General features: G+C 46.9%; 1 protein-coding gene across 7 annotated transcripts in view; it reads right to left on the bottom strand.

Annotated features, from left to right (window-relative positions):
- Positions 1–27,953, bottom strand: part of SIN3A (SIN3 transcription regulator family member A) — a 1,166,566-nt gene that overhangs the window by 596,460 nt on the left and 542,153 nt on the right. For all 7 annotated transcript variants that reach the window (XM_069624553.1, XM_069624552.1, XM_069624555.1 and 4 more), the window contains exons 9-11: positions 27,567–27,656; positions 25,867–25,985; positions 25,209–25,419 (exon numbers count right to left, since the gene is read on the bottom strand). In XM_069624553.1, the coding sequence (XP_069480654.1) occupies positions 25,209–25,419; positions 25,867–25,985; positions 27,567–27,656 (420 nt within the window). The remainder of the gene's footprint in view (positions 1–25,208; positions 25,420–25,866; positions 25,986–27,566; positions 27,657–27,953) is intronic.

The following is a 27,953-nucleotide window of genomic DNA, read 5'->3' on the forward strand; positions in this document are numbered from 1 at the left end:
ACCAGCGTCTTCAGCTGCATCTTTTCTTCATACTAAGATACTGTGCCAACCCGATTGGGAGAACTTACCTCTCGCTGTGAAAGTTCGTGTAACTTTCCCAACTTGCAGGCATAATCGGCTTATGACCCAACATAGGATTCTTTTTCGTACTAACTACTTCTGAGAACTTTGACAAAGACTTCATCGTTCACTACAACAACTGCTCTTTCCTATCCAAGACACTAGTCCATTGACTTTGGCCTAGGCCTATTGAACTGAAGCGAGTCCTCTAGTGAACTGAAACCATTTGCACTGCCTTTGAAAGTAATTGTGATCTAATCTATTAACTTGCGCCTTTGCCCTCCTATTTAAAGTGACTGAAATGCTATTTTGCTCCTATTTCAGGGGCGCTTAATTTACTCAGAACCGTATTGGTTTGGTATTGAAGTGTATTTGTGTATGATATTAAGTTGCCTCCTTCTAGTGAATGTTTTCTAAATAATTGCGTAATAAATAAGTGTTTTACCAAGAAACCTTGAGTGTAAGTGTCTACATTCCCTCTTGAGATCAACCTGGCTGTTCAGCTTAGTACCACAAACTGTGTAGTACAGACTTATACCAAAGGTTAGTTCTGCTTACACCTGTAGTCCTAATTGTATGTGGTGGTCCCAGAGGGTACTGCATGCAATTCTGCCCAACACTGGTGGCAAGCGGTGAGGATAAAGTTTAGTTGTTACTTTGAGAGTGAGTGCTGCTCTTACTTTTGTTCAAATCACCTTCACAAGTCTAAGCACCACTAGAAAAGCAATTGTTTTAAAATGCCAAATATGGATAACTTCAAGCAGAAAGCCCTGATCATTCTAACAGTAGATCAACTGAAAGATGTGTGTAAAGTCATGTCCCTCTCTGTTAAAGGCAAGACAAATAAATTGAGAAATTGTTGAATCATCAAAGACTGGGAGGTAGTGCTATAATCCCTACCCCCTCAGCAAATGTGGATAGTGTTGATGAGGATGATAATGATTCTATTGAAGAGCCAGATGAGTCAGAGGGGTCTCAGGATGAGAGCCCCACTGCCCCTCTACCTGCTCTTGGGCCTCAACCTTTAGCCACAAGGACCCTACCAGGTCCAGTACTGAGTCCAGATTTGGTCTCTTGAAAAAATGAGACTTGAGTTAGAGTTCAAAAGGCTCCAAACGCAAACTGAAAGTAAACATCAAGAAATCAAACTCATGGAAGTGCATCATGCTCTTGAAATGAAGAAATTGTCTCTTGAAAATGGTTCTCTCCCAGAGTCTTCTAGGTCTTCCAGTCGTCCTAAGAGACCTTGCATGCCTAAGGAAGCTGTGAGCATGTATGAGGTGAAACTTGATATTTTGGATTGGTTGGCTGCTTTTGAATATAACAATGGGATTCAGGGTTTTTTGGGGAATCAGTTAATTCCTTTGCTTTTGTCTAAGCTTCCCCAGGTTGCAATTGATGCTGTAATGGAGGTGGGGGAACTTGAAAGACTGGAGTATGAAAATGTGAAGCTAGCTTTGATAGCTAGATTTGAGAAAACACCTTCCCAGTACGTTGAGGTTTAGACCCTCAAAAAGCATGATGGTACCCATTGGGCTACCTGGGTGTGTGAATGTTTGAAGAACTTAGATGGTTGGGTAAAGGGTTGCAGAGTTAACAATTTTGAAGGAATGAGAAATCTATTTTTGTGAGAATCTATTTTAGATACCTGCTCTCGTGAGTTGAGAAAGCACTTGGCTGACTCTAAGGAAATTGATCCAAAGAAGTTAGCAAAGGCTGCTAACTTATGGGTTGCCATCAGGGCTACTCACAAGGATTCTGGGGCCACTCAGGAGAAGGATGATGGGAAGCAGCAAAAGAAAGATGGCAAAGAGAATTCTAATACCTCGAATCCAAAAGAGGGCCCCAAACAGAACAAGGGTAAGCCACAAGGGAAACCAAATCAGGCTAGTGAAACCCCTGGTGCTAAACCAGAGGGAGGTCAGCAGAAACCCCCATTTGTCAAAACATTTAGAAAATGTTATGCTTGTGGGTCTACTGACCATGTGAAAGGGGATCCTAGATGCAATGGTAAACCTTCAGGGATCCACACAGCCTCCTTAGCTTTTTGCCCAGAGGAAGAAGTACAAATGGCAAGTGAAAACTTTCAACTGCCGGCTGAAGACCCCATTGCAGTCTCTGCCAGTGTTTTAGTGTTCCTGGGTTTTTGGGAACAGCAGAATTTAGATGGCTATAATTCAATTCCAGATAACACAAGAATATTACAAGGACAGTGTACTTGTAAATGGTCAGGAGACCACTGCCATTAGAGACACTGGGGCCAGCATAACTGTAGTTGATGAATCATTTGTCAAGGAAAAGGATGTTGCTAAGGCACCCACATTCCTAACTAAACTTGCTGGCGGCCCTGTCCAAATGCTTCCACAGTTACCAGCTCTCATCCAGTGTAATGATATGACTGTCAAGATACCTGTAATTGTGCAGAGTGAAGTACCTGGGAGAGTCCTGTTGGGGAATGACTTAAAAACTCTTGGAGTTTTATCAAGCACCCCCAGGCCTCCCAGCAAAAGGAAACAGGAGCAGACTAGGAAGGCCAGAGAGAGTACCTTAAGGGGCTCTCCAGAGGAGATTATAGGAGGAAACTATAACTCCCAGTCCACCGGAAGGGAGTAGTTGCTTACCTGTAACTCAATTTCTCCAGCGTTGGTATCTTTCATGGATTCACATGCTTAGAATATTCCCCATCATCAGGCTGGGAACCCTCAATCTTTTTTAAATAGCGTTTTCCCTTGGAAAACTCGACACTTTTAGTGTCCTATCTACGTCCTTTTGGGGCGCTTACGCACCACCCAATAGGACCTAGGGTATAAATAGACCTGCCCCGGGGCTTCTCCTTTAATTTTAACCTTCAAAGTAGAGGCAACAACTAGGTTTGCATGCAGGGGAGGCCAGCGGGCGCATGCAAATCCATGAAAGATACCAATGCTGGAGAAATGGAGTTACAGTTAAGAAACTACTCCTTTCTCCAGCATTGGATCTTTCATGGATTCACATGCTTAGAACAGATTACATAGCAGTATTCATCATACACGGTGGCATGTAATGCAAACCAATACATTAGAAACGCAACACATAAGAACAGCAAGAAGACATTAGCCGTGGTAACATTGAAACAGATACCCCACCCTGTGGGGGCTTACCTTAGTGAAACAGACGTTGCAGGACTGCACGAACCACCTGTACATCTGCACATCTGCACCATGTTGCTGCTCCAGTCAAGAATGGCGAGTAAATGTCTGCAGCACTGACCAGGAGGCCACCTTACAGATGTCCACCAGCGGAATCCCTGACCATAATGCCGCTGATGATGCGGTGGATCTCGTCGAGTGCACCTTCGGGTGCCTCCCCAAGGGCTTTCCTGCCTTAGAGTGACAGAAGGAAATAGCCGATGAGACCCAGCGAGACAGACCTTGTTTGGCGATTGCTCTTCCCTTGACTGAGGGTCCATAAGCCACAAACAGTTGTCTTGAACGTCTGAATTCCCGAGTACGAGTCAGATAAAATTTCAATGCTCTTTTTACATCCAATGTATGCAGAGCCCTTTCTGCCGATGAGGAAGCAGAAGCGAAGTATGATGGTAGCACATTAGAAGAGTTTATGAAACGTAGTTGGCACCTTTGGAATAAAGTGCGGGTTAGTAGATAACACCACCTTGTCTTTGAAGAAATGTAAGTACGGAGGATCAATCACTAGAGCTTGCAACTCAGATGTTCTTCTTGCCGAAGTAATGGCCACTAAAAACGCCACTTTCCATGACAAAAACTGCAGGGGCGTCGACGACATAGGTTAAAACGGGTCCTTCATCAGACCCAACAGCACGAGATTGAGACACCAACCAGGGGGAAATTTCTTGGCCGGAGGAAAAGTCCCAAACAGTCCTCTTAGACAATGTTTAACGAGACGATCACTGAACAGATGGGTAGCGTGCCTCTTCCGAGTGAATCTAGAAATGGCAGCCAGGTGAACCTTTATGGAGGAAAATGCCAAATCTTTCTTGGCCAAGTGTAATAAGAAGGGCAGAATTTGCTCCGATGAAATGCTCAAAGGGTCTAGCCCAGGCTGATCCTTACACCACACACTAAACCTTTTCCATTTGCATGCATAGGAGACATTCCTGGATGGAGCCCTAGCCGCCTCCAAAATGCGGCGACAGTCACTAGGAATGTTTAGTAATCCAAACTCTGAGAAGTCAGGAGCCAAGCCATCAGGCTGAGAGCGCCCGGGTCGTGGTGCCAAACTGCACCGTTGTCTTGAAACAGAAGTTCTGGCGTCACTTGTAACCACACTGGTTCTGCTACGGATAGATGGAGTAGGCCTGAGGACCACGGCTGCCTGGCCCAGTACGGGGCCACCAGAATCACACGGCATGGTTATTTCTGAATCCACTGGAGGATCCGCCGAATAAGTGGAAATGGAGGGAATGCATACGCGAACCTGCTTGTCCACGGGAACGAGAAAGCATCCCCCAGCGAATTTGGCTGATGCCATCTGCTGGCAAACTGCTTGTACTTTCTGTTCTCTCGGGTAGCGGAGAGATCCAGAGATGGACGACCTAATTTCCTGAAAATGCGCAAAACCTGCTGATCCTTCAGCTGCCACTTGTGCAGTTGGTTCATTTCTCTGCTGAGAGTGTCTGACTGCACGTTCATCATGAAACTCCACAATATTGATGTCTTGTTTGAGGGCCCAATGCTATAGTTCCTGAGCGCCTCTCGAGAGCATTCTGGAATGCGTGCCCCCCTGCTTCCTGAGGTAAAACGTTGTATTGTCCATCAACACTCTCACGACAGAGCCTTGTATGCGTGCCAAAAATGATTTGAGAGCCCAATGAACCGCTCTCAGTTCTAGCACGTTGATGTGAAGACTCAATTCGACTGGAGACCACCGACCTTGAACTTGGAGGGACCCCAGATGTGCTCCCCACCCTGTTTGAGAGCCATCAGTCACAATTGTAGCTTGAAATTCCGGCTCCAGTAATGGCACTTCTCGAATCAGATTGTCCAAGAGCTGCCACCATCGAAGAGCTTCCTGTAAGTCGCGGTTGACCACCACCTTGTCGGACCATAACCCGCGACTTTGAGCCCACCGGTCCGCCAGAAATTCTTGCTCTGGCCTCATGAAGAGAGTAAAGTCCTTCAACGGAATACATGATGCCATGGCTCCCAGCAGCGACATGTACTCTGACCAACACTCTCGTTCCAACTCTCCATTCTGCCACTTTCTGCTCGAGTTTTTGAATTCTCTTGATAGAAGGCTTCACCAGACATGACTGAATCTGGAATTCCTCGTCCAAAAACACCAAGCTCCTGGAGGGAGAAAGAAATGACTTTTCGAAGCTGACCGCGAAGCCCAATTGTTGCAACAGCTGCATGTTAACGTTGAGACTTGCCTGCGTCACCGCCAGAGACTAGCCCCTTATCAGCTAGTCGTCCAGGTAAGGGTAGACGGGAGGACCTTCTCGTCAGAGCCACGCCGCCACCGGTGCTAAACATTTCATAAACGTCCTGGGAGACTATTTTAGACCGAACGGGAGCACTCGGAATTGGTAATGATTCTGACCCACCACAAACCGCAGGAATTTTCTGTGTCGTCAACGCATAGGTGTGTGGAAATATGCGTCCTGCAAGTCCAACGACGCCAGAAATTCTCCTGGTTGCACCGACCGGATGACTTCCTGAAGTGTGAGCATCTTGAACTTCAGGCGTTGCAGAGTCTTGTTCAGGGCCCGAAGGTCAAGAATGGGTTGCCACTTGCCGTTTTTTTTTTTTTACCACAAAGTAACGGGAGTAAACCCCCTGACCTCTCAGCCACTGGAACCAATTCTATCGCCCCTTTCTGGAGCATAAGTACAACCTCCTGTTGTAAGATGTGAAGATGAGGTTGCACAGAATACATGGGAGGAATGGGAAATGGTGGGTCCTTGAACTCCAGAGAGCGGCCCAGCCTCATCGTGTCCAGTACCCAACGGTCTGATGTAATTTTCTCCCATTCGTTGACATGTAGGACCACTCTGCCTCCCAGGACATTTTCTCGAAGACGGTCACTGCTGTGATTTTATTTGCCTTTGGTGGAAGAGGGCTTTCCTCCTCTCGTTCTGGACGCCTGAAAATCACGGCTTCTTCATGTAGCCTAAACTGCCCGTCTGTATACTTGTGAGGAGTATCCAGACCGGTTGTAGTTCCGGACTCTGGATGCAGCAAACAGAATGTTCCCAGAAACTCCATCGAAGAGACAAAAGGGACGAAACGACCGCCTGCTTTGCAAAGCTCCCAATGACCTCACGGTATCGGAGTCCTCTTTCATGCCTTTGAGGGCTTTATCTATTTTTTCTCCAAACAATTGTTCACCTTCACAAGGCATGTCCAGTACCTTGTAATGAACCTCCGGCCTAAAGTCTGCGCACTTTAGCCAGGCCTGCCTCCTTACCACCACCCCATTATTTATCTGCTTGAACCCCGATTCCGCTAAATCTACAACGATGTTAATGCAGTGATTTGATGCCTACCCACCTTCACGCACCAGTAGCATGGCTGCCTTTCAGTGTTCTTCGGGTAGATGTTCTAAGATGGGGGCCAGGCGATGCCACATTTCGCGGTCGTAGCGTGCCATAATCGCCAACGAGTTAGCGGCCTTAACTGTCATCGCCCCCACTGTTAGGACCTTCTTTCCGAAGGCATCTTGCCTTCTAGCATCGCTGTCAGGAGGTGTTGTGCACTTGTGTTGTGTTCTGGCTTTCCTGCTAGCCGCCGCTGACACCACTGATTCAGGGGTAGGTTGTGCAACCGTAGAGTCCGGGGCCTTGCATTGTTTCTCTAACCTGCCCTTAACTGCAGGCTCTGAAAATGGATGGTGCATGGTATGTAAGCCTTCTTGCCAAACACGGTCCAGGATCGGAACGGAGAAAACAGCCTTCCTTCTCTTTCCCATGTGGTCAAATAGGAAACAGTCTTTCCTTTTTTCTCTGGTGTCAGACCAAACTCGACACAGGCTTTTGCCATCATGGCATGAAATGCTCCAATGTCATCTGGGGGAGACAGTTGCGCCCCATCAGATTCCCACGTCGGATCTCTTGATGGCGACGTTGAAATGTCAGAAATGGAGTCCCTAGGACCTTGGTCGGAATCAGAGTCCTGTAGCTCACTCTCCTCCGGGTGCGAACGTGGTGGTTCTGTGTTCATCGGCCGGGAAGTTGGCAAATCAACCGTGGATGCTGAACGCCAGACAGGTGCTTCACAGATTCTTTACTCGAGGAACACATATGATGGTGTCCTGACGAGGAGTGTTTCGAAGAGTCCATTTTATCCCTTTTCGAAGACGTAGAAGATTTTTCAGGCCTTCGGAACTGGATAGATTGACCCTGTTTAGACGATGAAGGAGCCCCTTTTGTCAGATGTTTTCCCGAAGAGGGGGCAACTCTTTTCTGTAGGCCGTGAGTTCTTTGCCGGCGGTTCAGCCAACACCGACCGACGAGGAACTGCGGGGGAAGGCCTCTCCAATGCTAGACTGCGCACCAATCCTACCTCAGATGGAGGGTAGGCCCCTTCGTTCAGCCACGATATCAGACGCCTATTGCGGTCCTTCAATGTTTTCTGCGAGAAACCTTTGCAGATGTCACATGTATGGCAGAGTGATGAAGGTAGAGGCAATAGAGGCAGTCCATGTGCCCGTCCCCTTCATATACCATTTTCATTCCGCACGTAGCGCAGGGCCGAAACAACGCTTTCCCTGACATTGGGAAAGAAATTACTACAACCCACAAAAGTGTAGAAAGCACGAGGTGATCCCGACCCTTTGCAGATGGTTGAAATCTGAGGAGGAGCCGCGGGGGCAGGTCTATCTATACCCTACGTCCTATTGGGTGGTGCATAAGCGCCCCAAAAGTACGTTGATAGGATACTAAAGTGCTGACGTTTTCCAAGGGAAAACGCTATTTAAAAAAGACCGAAGGTTCCCACTCTGACGACAGAATATTCTAAGCATGCGAATCCATGAAAGATCCAATGCTGGAGAACTACTAACTGCTATTTCTAAGAAGAAAGAGACAAAGGGGAAACCCAAGGTCTCAAAGAAACAGCAAGAAAGCACTCCTGTGCTTCCAACAGGACATCCCCGAGAGGACTGTCCAAAGTCACACCTGCGACTACTCCACCAGCTGAGGCAGAGTGTGAGGAACAACCAGGAAAGGTTGAATCAGCTGCTGAGGATTCAGAGCTGGAAGACGACATTCCCCCTGTAGGAGATCTGGATCCTAAAGACCATCCGGAGCTGCAGTCTTACTGGCAGAAGGTGGCCCCTGTAGGGCAGACTTCAGCAGAGGTCTAAGAGTGCCCTACTCTTGAAGGTCTTTGCCAACAGCTGGACAGGCAAGCATAGGTTGTATTGGAAAGATGGCCTCTTCTACAGTGAACCAACTGAGTCTATCCCAGGGGACTACGAAGACTTGTAGTGCCTCTGGAGACAAGACACCAGTTCCTGCAGTTACCCTATGAGATTCCATTGTCGGGTCACTTGAGCTTCAAGAAGACCAAGGAAAGGGTTTCTCTATATTTCTACTGGCCTAAGTTGGGGTCTGATGTAGATACATTTGGTAGGAGCCGTCATACTTGTCAGACATCTGGCAAGAATGGAGCCAAGAATGTGGCACATTTAGTGCCTCTCCCAGTGGTGGGAGTCACTTGAGAGGGTAGGAATCGACATTGTTGGTCCCTTAGACCCTCCAACCTCTTTAGGCAATCAATTTATATTGGTTGTAGTAGACCATGCTGCTAGGCATCCTGAAGCTACACCTATGAGGACTGTTACAGCTCAGGCTGTTGCTAAGGCCCTACTTGGTATTTTTACCCGAGTAGGTTTTCCTAAGGAAGTCATCTCTAACAGGGATCAGATTTTATGTACCACTACATGCAGGCGATGTGGAAATACTGGAGTGACTTACAAGTTCTCAACTGCCTACCATTCCCAGACGAATGGGTTTGTAGAGAGGTTTAACCGTACTATGAAGAGCATGATAGGTGCTTTAGAGGAACCCCTTAGAAGAAAGTGTGACATTCTGCTGCCATGCCTTTATTTATTTATAGAAAAGTCCGTCAGGAGGGAGTTGGATTTAGTCCCTTTGAGCTTCTCTATGGTCATCCAGTTAGAGTCCCATTGGCCCTAATTAAGGAGGGGTTTGAGAGTGCTCATTCTCCCAAGCCAATGAGAGTCACTGACTATGTGTTAGGTCTCCGGAAAAAAATGACAAAACATGATGACAGAAGCATCTGATAACTTAAAAGCAGGTCAGGCTCTGGTGAAGCATTGGCATGACCAGAAGGCCAACATGGTTGAGTTTACTCAAGACCAGCAAGTTTTAGTTATGGTACCTACAAGGCAGAGGGCCTTACAGGACAAATGGATTGGACCATTCAAGGCAGTGGGAAAACTTGTAGAGGTCCATTATCTGGTGGACTTCGGCAACCCTAAGGAGGCCCCCCCAGGGTCTTTCACACCAACCATCTAAAAGCCTATGTCTCAAGGCTAGATGTGGGAGCTTTGCTTCTAGCTTCTGCTCAGGAGGAAGAGGCGAGTGAACCTCTACCTGATCTCCTCAGGGGACAACCTTTAGATGAGATGATAGGAGTTAATCTCTCTTCTAGTCTGACACTGGAACAACAAGAGGAGTGCAACTTTCTGTTCAGTCAGTTTGCCTGCCTGTTTTTACTATCACCAGACCTGACCCCCTGGGGCTAGCATGATATTCTCACTGGTGACTGTCTACCTGTTAAAAGCAGAAGTTACAAGATGTCAGACCATGTAAGAACCCACAAAAAGGAAGCGGTCAACAAGATGCTTGATCTCATGGTAATAGAGCCATCTACAAGTCCATGGTCTAGTCCAGTTTTCTAGTGCCAAAGGCAGGATCCAAGGAGTTGAGATTCTGTGCGGACTATAGAGCTCTAAATGCAGTCACAAAGACTGATGCCCATCCTTTACCTAGGACAGTTGAGCTGGTGGACAAACCTGGTTCAGCCAAGTACCTCAGTACATTTGACCTAACGCCAGGCTATTGGTAAATAGCTCTGACAGACCATGCCAAGGAGAAAACTCAATTTCAAACCCCAGCAGGCCTCTACTAGTTTAAGGTAATGTCTTTTGGATTAAAGAATGCACCTGCAACATTTCAAAGGATGGTCAATCAGGTACTGAATGGGATGGATGACTTCTGCATGGCATACTTGGATGACATTGCATTGTTCAGCCCTACTTGGAAAGAACATGTTGACCACTTAGGATATGTTTTGCAGTCTCTTGAGCAGGCCCATCTGACCATAAAGGCAAGTAAATGTCAAATTGGTCAGAGCAAAGTGGTCTACTTTGGACATGAGGTAGGAGGACGTGGTACAAAGGCCACTGCCTAGCAAAGTACAAGCTGTACAACACTGGGCCACCCCTACTACTCAGAACCAAGTGAGAGCCTTTTAGGTCTCACTGGTTATTATAGGAACCTCATAGAGAACTATGGGACCATAGCTTCTCCCTTCAATGTGGTCATCTCATTTAAATTCCCCAAACATGTCAGGTGGAATAAGGAGTGCACTAAAGCCCTTTGTCAAGCTCCAGTCTTAAGAGCTCAAGACTACAGCCAAAACTTCAATGTGCAAACAGATGCTTCCAATACAGGTATAGGTGCAGTTCTGAGTCAGCTGGATGGGAAAGGTAGGGAACACCCAATATGCTTCATCAGCAGGAAGCTGAAGTAACCCGAGACAAGGTGGGCAACCATAGAACGAGTGTTTTGCATTTGTGTGGTCTCTGAAGAAGTTTGGACCATACTTGTATGGATCTACTTGTGTGATTCAGACTACCACCAACCCTTGTGATGGTTCATGCAGATGAAAGGGGAAAATCCTAAATTGTTAAGATGGTCAATCAGCCTACAGGGGTTTCATTTTACCATTGAACACAGGTTAAATGCTGATGGCCTCTCCAGAATGTATGACTGACTGGAGTAAGGAGATTCATACAGGGGTGGATTATATCCTCCTGTCCCTTAGTCTGTGGGGGACGAGTGTTAGGGAGAATTCTCATAAATGTGCTAATTCCCTTCACCTTAGAGACTCCCAGCAACTGTTGGATTTTAAGGATTTTTTTTTTTTTTACCTGGTGAGAGTGTGAGCCTTTTTTCCCCCTCACTCGTGTATTTTGATGTGTGTTTTACTCGTGTTCTTTGATTATGGAGTTTTTAGACAACTCCATAGGCATCATCTTTTAACGTGTGTTACACAGCACCCTCAGTGCAGTAACACAGGGAAGCCTTTCTAAGGCTGCCCCAAGGTTTAAATACCTTCTCTGGGATAAACTACTGTTTCCCAGAGAATGTAAAGATAAATTGACGTTACTAGTCTTTTTAAATTCCTAGACCCAGCACACCCTATCTTACAATAGAGTGCTGGAGGGGGTACCTAGTATCCCCTGTGTCTAGAAACTCATGTAGCAGTCAAATGCTACCGTTTCCTGTAGAAATGGATGGTGGCAATGGTTTTACAATGATCTACCATGATGTTTCCCGACTGCGAACACCGGTAGCGTTAAATCGTGGGAGCCATGTTTTTCAAGATGGCGCCTAAGCCTCCTTTGTTTAAACAGGTCCCGGTCTGCTTTTTTCACGATTTCTTTTTGCAAAGGTCCTTCTAGAGTTTGTCTCTGCACGCCAAACTAGGTTTGGTCACTTTGTTTCTATGCCTTTGGCGGGCTTCAGGACTGAAGACCGCCTCTGGCGCCTGAGTGTCTGGGATGGGCAGGAAGTGAAGGAAGTGTCTGAAACTCCATGTACTTACTTAGTTTCCTAGGAGACCCAAATGCACTCTGGCATGATTGGCTAGCTGACTGTCCGGCAAGGACAGCCACCCTGCTGGGTGAGTGGCAGCTAGGCTGGAAAGAATGGGAGAAAACTGTTTAAAAGGAGAGATTCTTGGCTAGGAAGGCATAGTCGACCACTGGAACGAAAGAACCAAAGAAGAGCTGGAAGACGACGGCTGCTGCAACTACTGGACCGTTCGTTTGCCCGGTGGAGCCCTGCTGCAGGCCCGAATTGCCAAGTTCATCTCGACAGAGAAGCCCCTTCATGGACAACTTCTTCCTTGGAGTTGGTAGGACCAATCAACTTGTAAGCCAACTGGATACCATTTTCAGAGCTGGTTAGGATTAACCAGCGGGAGGGACACCAGCTTGTGTGCTTGAAGAACAGCAACCGGAATCAAAGATTTGCCAGCTTTTTGACCTGACCCCGTACAGTGCAGGAGTCCCCTGATCCCCTCTTGTCCCCACGACGGAGGCTCAGGAACAGCGAGAGCTGTAGGAACTGCCAGGAACAGAAGTCTTCAGCTGCATCTATATCTTCAATTTAAGGTACTGTGAAAACCTGACAGCGAGAACTTAGCTATCACCGCACAAGTTCGTGGAACTTTGGCAACTTGCAGGCCTAGTCAGCTTGTGACCGACATATGAACCTTTCTTCCATGAACTACTTCTAAGAACCGTGGCAAATACTTTTTTTTTAATTATACAAGACACTAGCCCATTGACTTTGGTCTACCTATTGCATTGAATCAACTCCACTGGTGAACTCAAACTATTTTCACTGTTTTAGAGTAACTGATATTCGTTTTATTATCTTCTGCCTTTTTGCTCCTACTTCAATGCCATTTTGCTTCGACTTCAAGGGAGCTCAACTGCTTAGTAATCAGTATTGTAGAATCATTTTTGTGCGATATTGGTTGCCTCATTTAGTGAATGCTTTATAAATGATTGTGTAATAAAGTAATAAGTGTTTTTACCTTGAAAGTGTCTATCTGAATACTTGTCATTGTAGACAAGTACAAGCTTACATTCCCTCTTGAGATAAGCCCGGCTGCTCAGCTTGCTATCAAAAACTGTGTGGTACAGTCTTATACCAAAGGTTGATTTTACTTACACATGTAGTCTTAGCTGTGTGTAGTGGTCCGAAATGGTAGCATACAAACACTGCCTAACAGGCAGCGCGTAGCCAACAAACTCAAATGCTGCAGGAGCCAGTCCTTCAGGTTCAGCAATCCTGGGTCGTGGTGCAGTATTGCACCTCCTTCCTTGGCGAAAAGATACGCAACCACTGATAGCTTGACTGGAGGGGACGCCGACATGCTGAGAAGGTCCGGGTACAAGATTTGCCTAGGCCACGCAGACGCGAATTAGGGTTATAACGGTATACCGTTATAGATACCTTGAACAGCTTAATTGAACTATAATAACCGTCACGTTGTTTATACCGGTATACCGTTTTAAGGCCTGCAGTTAAGTGAGCTTTTCAATCTGATTTGGAAAGGCTGCAATAAGCAAGTGCTGCACATTCTGGATCATGCACTGTGGGATGTGGAGTTTGGCAGACAAGAGCATAGGGAAAGTGAAGCCACAGCAGTAAATGCAGATTTGATGCTGTGACCACTCTTTCTCTGTAATCCGAAGAGTCTGGTTAAAGACCAGTCGATTTGTAGTTTTCCCACCAATTTGAAAGATGGGTATCTACACATCTCAGAATTCAAAAGGGGGGAATAAACTGGATGCCCTTCGGATGCCCTTCGGATGCATGTCCACAAAAAACGTAAGCTCTGTAGACACTGGGCCCATCAGTGCTTTGTGCTAGTATATAAACTGACCCCCACACCCCCACTGTCGGTTTATACATTGGCACTAGAGTTGTTGCTTCGCTTGATCCTTCACCTGCCTTCTGCATATGGCACTGGACTCAAGCAGGCAGGACAGATTCTACATTCAATTTGAAGTATCCAGAGCAATGGGGGTAAGACTTCTCAGATCTATCCTCGATTTGTGACATCACCCATTAAAAAAGCATTCCTCAATCTCAACTCACATGACAAGGGTCCTAATGCGCTCAGAGCTGGGGAAAATAGTAATGATGGGCTGTGGTGATGTGGTGGTCTAGGCCATATTTGTGCCGATATGTATTTTAACATCATTTTCAAAAGGTTTTTGTGCCACTATCTTTAAGAAGGTTAATGAACATGTATTGCAAGAATCAAGAAATAAATCAACAGAGCCCACCGTACGCTGTCCTGTTAGGATTACATGATCAGTGGTGACTCTAACATCAGACCTTTATAACACACCAGGCAGATGGTAAATAAGCTATAGTGATTAGATTGATATGCAACCTTTCGGTGAATGTGTGTTGGCTATGACATTTTGACAAAAGAAACACAATGACATGGGCTTTCGGACCTCCCACAAGTGACTTTTCTCCCTTTAATGCGATAAAGAGTTATCGAAACAAACTGACTGATTTGCAGCGAGGGGGTCATGATGCCCATCGATGGTTCCAAAATAATGCAGTTGGAGGCCAATTTTCAAAGAAATGACCTAAGACTGAGCAGCAAGCTCATTGCTCAAAATGTGCATTTTAACACTTCCACTAATCACTTTCATTCAAGGCGATCAACGAGTGAACGCCATGAAAGACCAAATCTGCAGCCGCCTTAGATACCTGGAGGATCAGCTAAAAATGTGCAGAGAAGTTTAAAATGCTGAAAATGTATGACCTTTAAGAAAATATTTTTTTAAGATTAGTTCACTCCACCTGCTATACAGCAATAACCATGATATACCGTCATTTGGTAAGAAGGTTATCATACCACCAGAAAACAAATACCATGACCCTCCCCCCTAACAAGGATCATCCTGCACCGTCTGGGTTGACTGATGACTTGTAGTAGCAGCGGCGGCAACAGAGGGAACGCGTACAGGAACAGGCCGTCACAAGGAAAGGAGAATACGTCCCTCATACTCCCCGGCTGGGGAAACCTGCTGGTGAACATCTGGCACGTGGTGTTCTTCGCCAACAGATCGATCTGGGGACTGCCCCACTTGAGGAAGAGGTTGTCCACTTTATCCTGCCGAAGCACCCACTCGTGGCAAGAGCATAGCTCACTGCTGAGGGAGTCAGTGACAGTGTTTTTGATTCCCGATAGATGGAAAGGAATGAGGAACATCCCCTAGGCGACAGCCCAGTGCCACAACTCCTGTGCCCCTCTGGAGACCCTCACCATGGAAAAACATTGTGGTGGTATTGTCCGTGAAGAACCTCACCACTTTGCCCATGAAGGACGGGAGAAATTACTTGAGGGCCCAAAACACAGCCTGTAGTTCCAGGACGTTTATGTGTAGCGCCTTCTCCTCCGGCAGTCATGGGCCTCTGGCATGGAGACGTCCGGTGTGTGCTCCCCACTCTTCCAGGGAAGAGGCCGTCGTGACAGTCTTATGGTATGGAGGACTCTGGAAATCCGTGCCTCAGGTGATGCTTGAACACATGCCCAACCACCTTGTCGCTCAACGGAACTCCTCGTCAAACGCAATCATGTCTTCGAAGGTTTCGGGCACCTGGATCCAACAGGAGTCCAGGAATTCTTGGAGCGATCGCATCCACAACCTGTAGAGCCAGACCAGGTAGATGCATGACGACATGCCGAGCAGCGACTTGATGGTCCTCACTGTGGCGATCTTCAGTGCCAACAGCCGTTGCCATTTGCCCAAAATAGCTGCTATCCTCTTCTCCGATGGAGCCACCAGACAGAACACTGTGTTGAGCCGGTACGCCAGGAACAGTGCGTCCTGCGATGGAGTCAAACAGGATTTTGCATAGTTCACAGAGAACCCCAGGTTCATCAGCAGCTGGACGGTCCTCTCTGTGTGATCGACGGCGAGGTCCTTTGTCTTGGCCCAGAGGAGCCATTCGTCCAGGTAAGGGTACACATGTATTCCCTGTAGTCGCAGATGGGCCACCACCGGAACCAGGCACTTTGTAAAGACTCTGGGGGCCGACTTCAGTCCAAAGGGGAGAGCGCTGAATTGGTAGTGCTTCCCTTGTACAACGAACCGCAGGAACTTGCAATGTTTTACGTGATTGGGGACGTGGAAGTACACGTCCCCCAGATCCAACGACAACAGTCTACCTCCTCCAGAGGGCCAAGCACGTGCTGTAATGTGACCATCCTGAACATCCTGGACTTGATGAACTTGTTGAGGCATCGTAGATCAAGGATGGGCCTCCAGCCCCAGTTGTCTTTCTTACCAGAAAGTATCTTGAGTAAATGCCGGAGTCCCAGAGTCGCTTCGGAACCAGCTCTATCGCCCCTTTTCCTAACATGGCCCAAACATCCAGCAGCAGCTGAGGGATGTGTTCCTGCCGGGCCACGGGTGGTATTCGCTGACACTTCACTGAAAGTGTGTCCATGGGCAAGAGCGTCCAGCACCCATTGATCAGTGGAGATTATTTCCCACACTGACGAAAGTTCGCAAGCCGGCCTCCCAACGGGTTGCAGGGATGGTGGGCCAACGTCTTGGCCGGTTCAGTCCTGGTTGGAGGCCGGCGTGCCGCCCTGTTAGCCTTGATGACGGCGGTCACCTCCAAAAGCCTTGGAACGACCCCTATAGGGTTGTTCCAAGTGAAACGGGAGGGTTGGCGCCAAGAAAGGTTCACCCCCGAAACTCTTTGAAGACCTGCCCGACTTCCCTCCTGATGGACGACAGGATGGACAGTGCTGTTGCAGCGTGCCCAGGGCACGGGCCATCAGCATGTCGGCTTTGATGGCTTGATGCAATTAGTCTGCCTTACTGAAGATTGTCTCAGTCGAACGGCATGTCTAGGACCCTCGTCTGAAGTTGGTGGCCTTCAGCCAGCCACGACGACAGAGGCAAACCCCGTTTCCCATCTGGCGGAACCCTGTTTCCGCAATGTTTAGGGCCACGGTGATGGCGTGGTCCGACGTCACCTCACCTTCCTGAAGGATCTCCATTGCCTCTATCCGCTTGTCCTCGGGAGGAAATCCAGGATCGGAGCCATCTTGTACCAAAGCTCCCGGTCGTACCTGGCCAAAATCACTAAGGCGTTGGCCGTCTTGACCATCGTCACTGAGTAAATTACTTTCTGTCCCCACGGCATCCAATTTCTTCCCCTTGCCACCTGGTGGAACAGAGGTTGAAGACAACGGATTGAACGACTTCTTCCTTGCTGCAGCCGTGACTACAGAGTCCGGTGATTGTTGCGACCGCAGATATTTGGGCACAGATTCCGGCACTCAATATTTCCTGGTGGTGGAGGGTCCACCATTATCTGTGTCCGTCATAGCAGTGTCCCTCGGATGGGTGGACACGGGGGGCAGAACAGCCAGTAACGGTTGGAGTGGAGGAGTAGGGTGCCTCCTCCTTTTCTTCGGCAGTGGTGGCCCCGTTGTCAACTTGGTAGTCGCTGGTGGTGCCGTCGGCATTCTTTTCTGAATCTCCAACACCAGTGTGTGGAGGGTCAAGAGAATATCCCGAGACAGGTCTCTGGGAGGTGCCCAAGGAGGAAGGGTCGCTGGGCCGAGCGCCTATGTCGTCGCCCCCTACCTCTTCATCGTCGCTGCCGCCTACGGCAGGCAAACCCTCAACGTCATCCATCATCTCCTCCGGGATGGGGTGGATGGAAACAACATCTTCCTCGTCAGACAAGGAAACATCTGTGCCCTCTAGCACTTCCACACACCCCCACCCCCTTTCTTCAGGTCCTGAGGGGTCGGCTTCGGGCTGAGGTCCGGCATCGTCCTGTCCAGTCTTCTCAACTGGCTTTGCCAAAGCCTCCTGCCTGGGACGGAGTGCCACCCTGGCCGCCACCGGAGTACTCTGGACCGGGTCAGCCCCTTTCGCCTTTCGAGAGGGTGGCAGCAAGCATCTCGATGAAAGAAGACGTCTTGGCTTGGACCACCTGCGCCTTAGCTGGCAGGACCTACACCCGTTCCTGCTTGGCGCTGGTTTCTCTCACAGCTACCCAGAGGTAGCTGACTCTTCGATGAAGAGCTGGAGCGATGGCTGGAGATTGAGGCTGATGGAGACGATGAACGCGCCCCGACCGTCCAGGGAGCCGCTTGCGTGGCAACCCGGGTGGAAGCGGACATGCAGTGCTTGCCGTTGTCTTGGGCCCCCATGGATGGAGAGCCCTCAAAGGACTTAGAAGCCTGCTCTTGCTGGCTGGATCCAGATGAGACATAAGCCTGTGGACCAACTAGGTAGAGGCCTTGACTTTAAGCCATGTCGCCAGACTGACTTGCCAGTCCTTCATCATGCACTTAGTGAAGCCACGGCAGATCTAATCATCTTTGTTGTGCATCGGGTGTATATAATGCAGGCACTGGGAATGCTTGTTGCCCGTCAAAACATTCTGCAAACTGCAGTGGGTGCACAGCTTGAAAAGGGAAGCTCTGCCCTCCTCCTCCGACATGATCCAGCGCGGTGTAGGCCTGATAGACTTCTGGAAACTTCCAAGAAGAAACACTCACAATTTCTGCCCTTGAGGGGCGATGAAAGATGCCAAAAAACCGATCCCCGTTAATCGTATGAATAAACGATGGAGCACACAGGCTTGATTGATTCCAAAAACAGTTTTTCTACCAAAAAAGCATGAAAAACGCAGAAAGCCCGAAGAGCGAAACACGAGGACTCCCAACACTTGAACGTGCATGTTAGTGAGAAAGTTCAGGTTGGAGCCAAATTCCTCCCACCTTAGAGACCCCCAGCTCTTTTGCTGAACTTTGGGACGTTGGTCTTTTAATGCTATGCGTTTTCTGTGTTTCTTCCGACTTCGCAGTCTGACAAACTCCAGATGCATCATCTTTGTATTGTGACACACAGCACCTTCAGTGCAGTGGCATAAGGAAGTCTCTTAGGTTTCCCAAAGGTTTAAATACCTTCTCTTGGTAAAATTACTTTTTCCAAGAGCAGTAAAGTGAAATTGCCTATACTTCCATTTTGTAACTTTCTAGACCCAGCACACAATATCTTACAATAGGGTGATGGAGGGGTTACTTAGTATCCCCTTTGTCTAGTTTCACATGGAACATTTTTATGTTACCCTTTCTACAATTAATGGCTGGTGGCAGTGGTTTACTTTTTCGTATTATGTGTTTCTACCAGGGGCTGCAAATACAGCTGCAGTAAAGCACCCATGGGTGCCCATTTTGTCAAAATGGCCCCCGTCTTCTTTTTTTGCCATTTATTGTTGGAAAGGTCCTGCTTGAGATTTACTCAGCGCCAAACCAGGTTTGGTCCCTTTGTTCATTTTGTCTTTGGCGGGATTCACTGATGAAGCCTGCCTCTGGCTCCAGCGTGTCTGCAGCCAAAGGTGATTGGCCGGTTGGCTGTCCTTGGAGGATAGCCACACTGCTGTACGAGTGACAGCTAGGCTGCGAATGAATGGGAGAAACCTGCATAAAAGGTAAGGTCTTTTGCTTGGAAGGCAGAGTCGACACCTGAATGAAGGAATCCGAAGAGGAACTTGGAAGAGACTCTTGCTGCAGCTCCTGGACTGATGGTTTGCCCGGTGAAGCCCTGCTGCTGTGTTGAAGCTCCGAATTCGCCTCAACTAGTGAAGCCCTACAATGGACGACTTCTCCCCTTGGGTTGGTGGGACCAATCAACCCCAAAGTGAACTCGTCGGGACATCCTCTCGGAGCTGGCTATACTTCCATTGCTGCTGCAAGAACCGAAGTGCCAGGGAGAAGAACACCAGACCATTGGTTTTAAGTCAGACCCGAGCTCCAGTAAGATCCTCCGGACTCCCTTGAGGCAGGACTGACCAAGCCTGAACCACCTCAATACCGACTTCCCTCACATGCTGGACCCCAGATGTGAGGGAAGTCGGTAGTGGTATCCGAGAGACCATAGTGGTGCTATTTGCAAGAGACGCAATGAGCAGAAACCGCGAAGTGCTGCGGATCTGAAGTTTGCCCATTTCTGCCGCCAACCTTCCATTCGTAGTGCAGGAGTCCCAGACATCCTCCATCTCGTCCCCACGACTGAGCCCCAGGAACACAGGATCTGCATACCTACACAGGAACAGAAGCCAGCTGGAAGCAGTTTGTCTTCTAACCAAAGGTATTGTAAACTTAGAACACTAACCTATTGTCGTGCAGCCTTGCTAGCTCTCAGTTGAGACCCGTCTTGGTTACCCTTGCAGAGTTGCTTGCAGCTTTGGCCCTCACAAGCCTACCAGCTTGTGGCCCTTCAGCAATTTCATTTCTACAAACTTTTCAAAAAGCATTGTGCAAGACTTTTAGTTACCTGCAAGAAGATCTCCAGCTCCCCTAGACTTTGCTCAACTAACACTGGCTGTCTTGGCTCCCTAAGAGACTCTTCTTACCTCTGACTTTGTGCTTTTGCCTTTGCCCCAGGAAAGGGTTAATTTACTTTGCATTGGAGAGTTCAAAGAATGCTTACCAGTTTATGAATCATTTGTTAACCTTTGTTGTATCCCCCCATCTAACCTTTGCACCAAACTCAGTCAGCTCTAAACGTAACAGTTATTAATTCAAAACGTAACAGTGATTAATTCAATGTCCACAGTGTCCTAGCTATTTAAGTCACCCGAGGGTGTAGGAAGCGTCTGTGTGCCATCCCCAATGGATATCAACTGATCAAAGAAACTAAGAGTGTGTTTTTGAAGTATATTTTAAAATGTGACATGTTTTGCTCCCTTCTAAAGAAGGCTTATTCTACTGACTGTTAAATTAATTGTTGAAGCAAGAAACCTTGAGTGTAAGAGTTTATTTGAATACTTGTCACTTGAATCTCTGTGCAAAAACACTACTGCTCACATTGACCCCTCTTGAGATGAGCCTGCCTGCTCAGCCACACTACCAACCTGTGCAGTACAAACTTCTATCAAAGGTTGGGTTACCTATTACCAGGAGGATAAGGTTGGTGTAGTCCCCCAAAGGGTACTTCCCACAATCTTGCCTAACTGTGCAGTAAAAATCTGAAAATGGCTGCCATAGGAGGGGCTTAGGGAGAGGGCAGGCCTCGACTGGGGCAGTATGACCAAAAGCTCAGTGTTTGGTTGATAGGAGAAAGACAGTTTATAAACGAAAGTGGAACTGTTTTCTCTTTAACCGAGGTTTCACGGCCTGACATGGAATATTCACGAGCATGTGAATCCATGCCAGACCCCATGTGGAGAACTGATAGTTTGTCCATGTAGTTCTCAAACCTCACTTCGGTCCACAGGGATGAACCAGAGGGGTCTGCAGGGGTGATGGGGTGGGGGGAGAAGAGGCTCTCCAGGAGGAAAAGGGTCCTTAGAATGAAGGGACTGATCAGAAAGCCTTAGAGAGGGGCTGGACCCTTCAGAATATTCCTCTCGACGAGAGGGGGTGCTTTTTGGGCTGTTCACCACTGAAACAATAGCTGCAAGTCTCTCGCGTAGCTCCGGTGGAGATTCGACGTGCCTGTAGGCGTCGTGGTCTTTGGCTCCGCCAAAACCTTTGGGGCTGACATGCTCTTAATCTGCGCTCATGCTTTTTTTAAGAGTCGCCCTTATGGGTGGAATGCCTGGAAAGATGAAAGTCGAAGACTAGACGACCATCGGTCGTGGGGCAAATAAGTGACTAAATTTTCAATATCTCTTTTGGGCTCTGCATAAGGCGACCAACTAGTTGGGTGGGAAAAAAACAATCTGAGGGACCTCGACTCGTGAGGGATTTTGGGTGCACTACAAGTCAGATTAGGTATAGTTTTACAGGCACGCCCATGTCGCCATCCTCTTTCGCTCCTCGAAAGAAAGATGCAATTCTTGCGATTACTACGAGATGTCGGACTATATGCACAGCATGTGATTCTAAGCAGATTCACAAGCATCAAAAATCTATCTATTTTATTCAGTGTTGTGTGATAAATCTACTTGCTACTAGTAATTTTTCTATAGTGTGTGTTGGCAAATAAATGATAACTATTTTTATACATCCTGTCTAAAGTGTAATTTCTGATTCCCATTGTGTGACCTCATTGTGGACCCTTTACAAGCTCACCACCTCTGAAGAACTTAGCCTAGACCGCCTGTCACTGCTCCCCAAACTGGTTTGGCTACAGCTCCCCAGAGTTGTCCGTGTCACAATATAGGTTGGCCTTCTATACATCTGTCCACCAAGGCAGAGTATAGAAAATCAGTCCGAACACCACCCAACAGCTATTACTGGCCAGAAGTCAATAACTAAACCAGGACATTGAAGAGGATCCTAAGGCAGGTTTCACCTAGGTCCTTTCCCATACTCTCTTCCAGCCACCATTGGGGTGAATTAAGCAGGTAGACAATGCAAACATCATTTTTTTAGCTACAAATTCATTTCTTCTTGGGTTTAAAAAATCACATGGTACCTGCATTCGCTCATAAACTCCTAGTTTAACACAGAGTACAGAACCCGTTACAAAGTTGCATTTAATTACCTGGTACATCCGACAAAAACAGCACACGTTTTCCTTCGTCATAGCGCAATTGATATTTTGCTCCATATTTAAAATGTGTTTGTGAAACTGTACATTACAAGAATGGATTAAAGCAACTAGGAAAACCACAGATCACTCAGCAAGCAATGGCAACTTCCATTTTGATTTCAGTGTTTCATCAGCTTATAAGAATGCACTAAATCACAGCTTCTTTTGCATCAATCATCTTTTGCCAATGCCCCGGTCTTCCATTCTCTTCCTCTTTTCGCATCTCGAGTATCTTTATACAGCTTTTCCGAAGCCCTACCTTCTGGCTTCCTTTTAATTTACCGCCCCACTAGTCCCAACAGCCCCTTTTAGGGGGACCTAGATATCCCTTCTTTCCGCTCTTCTACATACCTCCCTCCATTCCTTTAATTCTCCTAGATGATTTCAACATTCAACTCATTCCTCTGTTCCTTACTCCCTATACTTGACTCCCACCTCTCCCCTATTCCCCCCTCTCCCTCCCATACCTCTGGCACTGATCTTGACATTTTTACTTCTCACTTACAGACCTCCTTTGTCTCTGCCTTTCCTGTGTCCTCTTCGGATCACACTCAGATTCTTCTTTGTGGTTTTGCCTTCACTCTTTTGATGTTGCCCTTTCCTCTAAGCAATATTACTCTGACCTCCTTGATTCCTATTCTTCGCATCCAACTGGCCTCTTCCAAACCCTATCTCGCATATTCTCTACTCCTCGCCCTACTCTTACCTCTATCCTCTCTGCTACTGACCTCGCCTCCTACTTTAACCTCCAAGGCCACCTTTCTCCGCTCTGCTATTGTCCCTTCTTCCACTTGTGCTACCTCTTCTTCCTCCCAATCTGTAAATAGGTTGTCTTGTCACCCACTCTCTGACTCAGACAGCGATTCTACTGTCTAGAGCTCATCCCACTTCTGCTTCCTCAGATCCCATTGCTTCCTCTTTCATTTCTAAACTCTATCCCTCTTTATTATCTCACTTTAACATCTTTTCTAGTGAAACTTTTCCACTTCTTTTAAGCAAGCTGCAATTCTTCCTATCCCATTTAAAAAAGCCCTGACTTGACGGTTCTCTCCTATATCATTTCTGACTGGTATCCCTTGAACCCCATCTCTCCAAGCTCCTGAACGTCTTGTCGACTCCCAAGTCTCTACTTTTAGCTCACACTTGGGGTTTGGACCCTTCGGACTCGCGCCAAGTATTAAGGATGAGAGTGTAATCTTTCTTACTAATGAATCAGAATCATTGGTTGAGGTGTGCACCAAGTGTTCAATTGGGTAGCCGACATGCTTTCGACACTCAGGGGTCATTTTCAAGACAATGTGGTCTGTCGCTGGACAGCCAATTATGAACTTGGCTAGGGGATGGCCCCAAATATAAAGAAGAGGTGGTTTCACGAGGTTCTTTGATGCTGGATAGCCTAATCCATGTGGGGCACTATCAGAAAGCAGAGCGGCTGCACTAGATACATTCTGGATACCTGGAGCGAGTCCGAAGGGTTTAAACTCCAAGTGCAACTTTCTATTCTACAACAGTGGGGCACTGTCCTGAGTGACCCTAAACACACAGCAGATTAGAACTAAAACAATCAAATTGAGCATGGGAGTCCAACAGTTCTAGTACTCCAACCTTAGTCCTCGCCTCCTTTTATCTCCTCTAACTCAATTTTTTCCCGCTTCCAATACGGTTTCCGTTCCCACCACTCCCCAGAGACCTCATTACTCTGCCTGTGACTCTCTCCGCTCACTATACAAAACACTTTTCTCTTCTGATTCTTCTCGATTTGTCAGCCGCTTTACACACTCTTCTCTGTCTTCTTATGAATTCTCTTGGTCTGGTCCAACGTTTGGTCCAATCTTATCTGTTCAATCAAACTTATTGATTGCTGAGCTGGCAAATCCTACCCCACTTTTCCTCTTCACTACGGTGTACAATCAGGCTACGCAGCAGGTCCTCTTCTCTCCCTCTATACCTCTCCCAATGCCACCGCCATCTCACCCAGATCTTCCTATCCTTTTTATCCTTCTCCTCCACTATCCATGCCACTCTAACTTCATGTCTTCTGGTCATCAAACTATGCATGTCCGATCACTACCTCTTCATTGATTCCTACAACACCCAAGTCCTTTTCCTTCCCGCTTCTTCCATTCCCACTCGTCTGCCTCTTGCTTCCCTTTCTCTCCACCCCTTTTTTTCTCATGTTTCACTATCCGCCCGTAATATCAGCGTGTATCTGCCTGGCCTATCTTTAATTGCAAGGCTCAGCCCCTTCTGACTTTCCAGGCATCCAAGTTTCTAATTTCCTCGCTTATCTTTTCCCGCCTATTCTACTGCTCCTGCCTCTTCGTTGGGCTTGTTGTTCCTTGTCTTAGCCCTTAAATCAATGTTCAACTCCTCTATATGTCTCCTCTGCACTCTCTTCTGCTCACAGATTATTAACCTTTCACTCCTGATTGAAATTGAACTTTCTCTGTATGGTCTTAAAATCCCTCAACAATCTCACACACCCCACCCCTACCATGCCCCAACCACTTATCTTCCTTCCTTTGTTGCATTCTAATCTCCCACTCCTCATGCTCAGGCTCTCTTCCTTTTAACTGTGCCTCACCCAACTCTATTTTGGTTTGAGCTGTCTTTTTTTTTATTTGTACCTTGTTGTCGTAATATGAACAGCGCTTTGGCGTAAAATGCTTTATGAATACAAAAACAAAATACAAAATACCTCCTCAACCGCAAACAACTAAAGTGTTATATTCATGCAGGTGTCAAAAGGATATTTCAAATGGCTATTGATAACTCTCGTTCCCCCAGAGATACTTCTCCAAAATGTTGCAACCCCAGCTAACCTCTTTGCACAGTGGTGTCCTTCCTGTGCATTTAGGCTGCTGATAGCTTTTCGGCAAAGCACGGTAGCTGGAACCCAGTCTTTTGCAGGAGGCATAGTCTATCTCCATGGCAATGCCCTCTGTTGCCCGTTCTTTGGGGAATGGCTCAATGTGAGACGATTCTTTGTACCCCAAGAAGGTTTTGAACCAGGTGAACAACTCTGGAAACTTTCTGCAGGGAAAGAACATCCAATGAGGATAAATGTAGGAACAAAGGGCATAGTCTTAATAACCAAGTCTTTGTGATTTCTGAGACCAAACTTGGCTCCTACTGACAGACGGAGGTTCAATCATTAAAGAGGCAGCAAGATTCCTAGTGTGCTTGCACGCTACCACACTGAAAGGGGACTGTGAAGAGGTCTGCTGTCAACACGTAAAGGCTAGACTACAGGGGGGTGTGGTGGGAAATTATGTACGGTTAACAAAAAATAATTTCAGGAACTTGTCTCCGGATTTTAAAATTCAAGTTCATGGAATTTATGGGCAGTGCTTCAAGAAAAGATGGAAATGTATACAAGACTCATAAAATGACATCTAAATGGTACTTTTCGGAATATGGGCAGAACACTAAAGTGTGGTGGTTGAAAGCACATGGCCAAAGAGCAAACCAAGAACTTACCCTAAGAAAGCTGAAACCAGCTGCACAAGCTCGCCGCGGGAGATCACTTCTTGATTGAAGATCACTAGACAGCGCAGGAAATTTTCATAAGCTTCAGCACTGTGCAGAGCTTTTCGAACCTGTAGGGGAAAGTTGTTGAGGATTACTCACTAGAGCACATGAACACTATACACTGCCAATAATGGGGCTTCCAAACATGAACAGTTCATTGTTCTTTATTCATAGAAGACCAGGGCCTTCAACAGACATTACCGGGCAAAGGACACCTGTATGCCCTTCTATTCTAGGCCGCTTCCTAAAAAGAGCCTTTGCGGTGAGGAAAGAAGCGCTTAGGCTTCATCCCCACTGAGGCAACCGACACTACTCAGATTGTCATCAAATTCACTTTTTTTATACAGCTGAGCCCACTAGTTAAATGTATTTATTTGCTGGGAAACAGTCACTTTACAATAAACGTATCAAAGCGCCTCCAAGCTCAAACACCTCAGAGCATAATCCAACAACCATTACAAGGCTAACAGTTTGGGCTTTTGTGTAGACATGGGAAAGGTACTTACCAGGCCCTGCCACTGCCATTAACTGTCTATTGATGGTAGCTGGTGAAAACTAGCGAGAGTACATGGGCATCCAATAGCAGTTCCTGGCAAATGCCGAATACCTCTAACCGCTTTGTCAATGCTTGTTTTAGCAGGACTTCAGTGAAGGGCACGCTTTGGCCTTTTAAATCGAGGGGGTGAAGGCAGACCTTGTTACGACATTTTTATCACACAGTAGCACATTTACAATTCCAATTAAGTTATAAACTCTCAGACTACTTTGGCAAAACACTGGCAGGCACGGAGTGCAAGGTTTGATGGTAAGGCTTGACTAAAGCAAGCTAAAAGTTCCCATGAGGTGGTGTTTTAGGCGGGAGGGGCAGGAACTGGCAAGGAATAGCCATAGGGATTAGCATGGGAGGTCAATGGTTGGGCAAATAGCCAAACACCTGCAAGCCTTGTGTCCCTCCTCATAAGCCATTTCTTCCCCATCTGTACTTAAATGTAATAGTTTTCGCTAATAGTGGTGCTAAAGCCACCCAATTGCCCGAACTAAAAACCAGCAGAGGAAAAAAGCGAAACCCTGCTCTGAAGAGTCTAGTGCACAGTTGGGCAACGATCCTAGCTGGGCAGCAACAATCCACCACAATCAAAAGCCATACAGCCCACATGGCTTTTGTTATAAACACAAACATTTTACTAGGGTCATATATGTACTCAATTACATATGGATGTTAACATTGCAACAAAAGCCTCACACTTCTCAAACAAAAAAACAAAACACTTCAACTGCTACACTGCTATTTCATGGAAGGATTGTAATCTTGACCAAATAATTGAGAAAAAAGAAACAAAATTTCTGCACCACGTTGCAAAAACTATCTACTCTTAAGCCTCAACAAAAACATGCAGATATTATTGCATTTAGAAGCGCACAGCAAAATAAAGCTGTGCCTGCGTTCTGTGAAAGAACGAAAACGTGTAAAATTGCCAAGCCTAACAGAAGTGAAGGTCATATAGTTGAAACTCTGTACCCTATCCAAAAGGGACTACATTTTCATTCAGTGTGCACACCATGTCAGATTTTAGTTTTTATACCAACCTTGGCCACGAAGCCTGAGAAAGGCTACATGGTTTGAGCAATCTGGCCACTGCTCAACTCACCTTATCGAAAAACAATGACTCTGTGCCGACCCCATGCTTGCCTGCATCTGCCACATTCGGATCCTTCATGCCTGGCAGCTTGGGTTTCTTCTGCAGTGTGAGGAAGAGTTAAAAGCAATTACACAAAGGGCATGAAAAGAAAAGACAGAATAAAAAAACCTTTGTGGGTGCAGATGGCATACAAGACGACCATGTAAACTAGCACAGGAAACCATTTAGCCCCAACGCCACATTGCAAGCCATCCCACAAAGCTATGTTACCAGCGATTTGATTTGGTAAAGCGCACCCTTAAATATGCTGCAAAAGTCTCCAAAACTCAGCCCTTTAGGAATGGCTACCGTCAAAAGGCTGTTCTTGTCAAATGTATGTAGAAAGAAAACTGCTCA

The sequence above is a fragment of the Ambystoma mexicanum genome, chromosome 11 (assembly GCF_040938575.1).
Source record: "Ambystoma mexicanum isolate Mex_15411 chromosome 11, UKY_AmexF1_1, whole genome shotgun sequence".
Lineage (NCBI taxonomy): Eukaryota > Metazoa > Chordata > Amphibia > Caudata > Ambystomatidae > Ambystoma > Ambystoma mexicanum.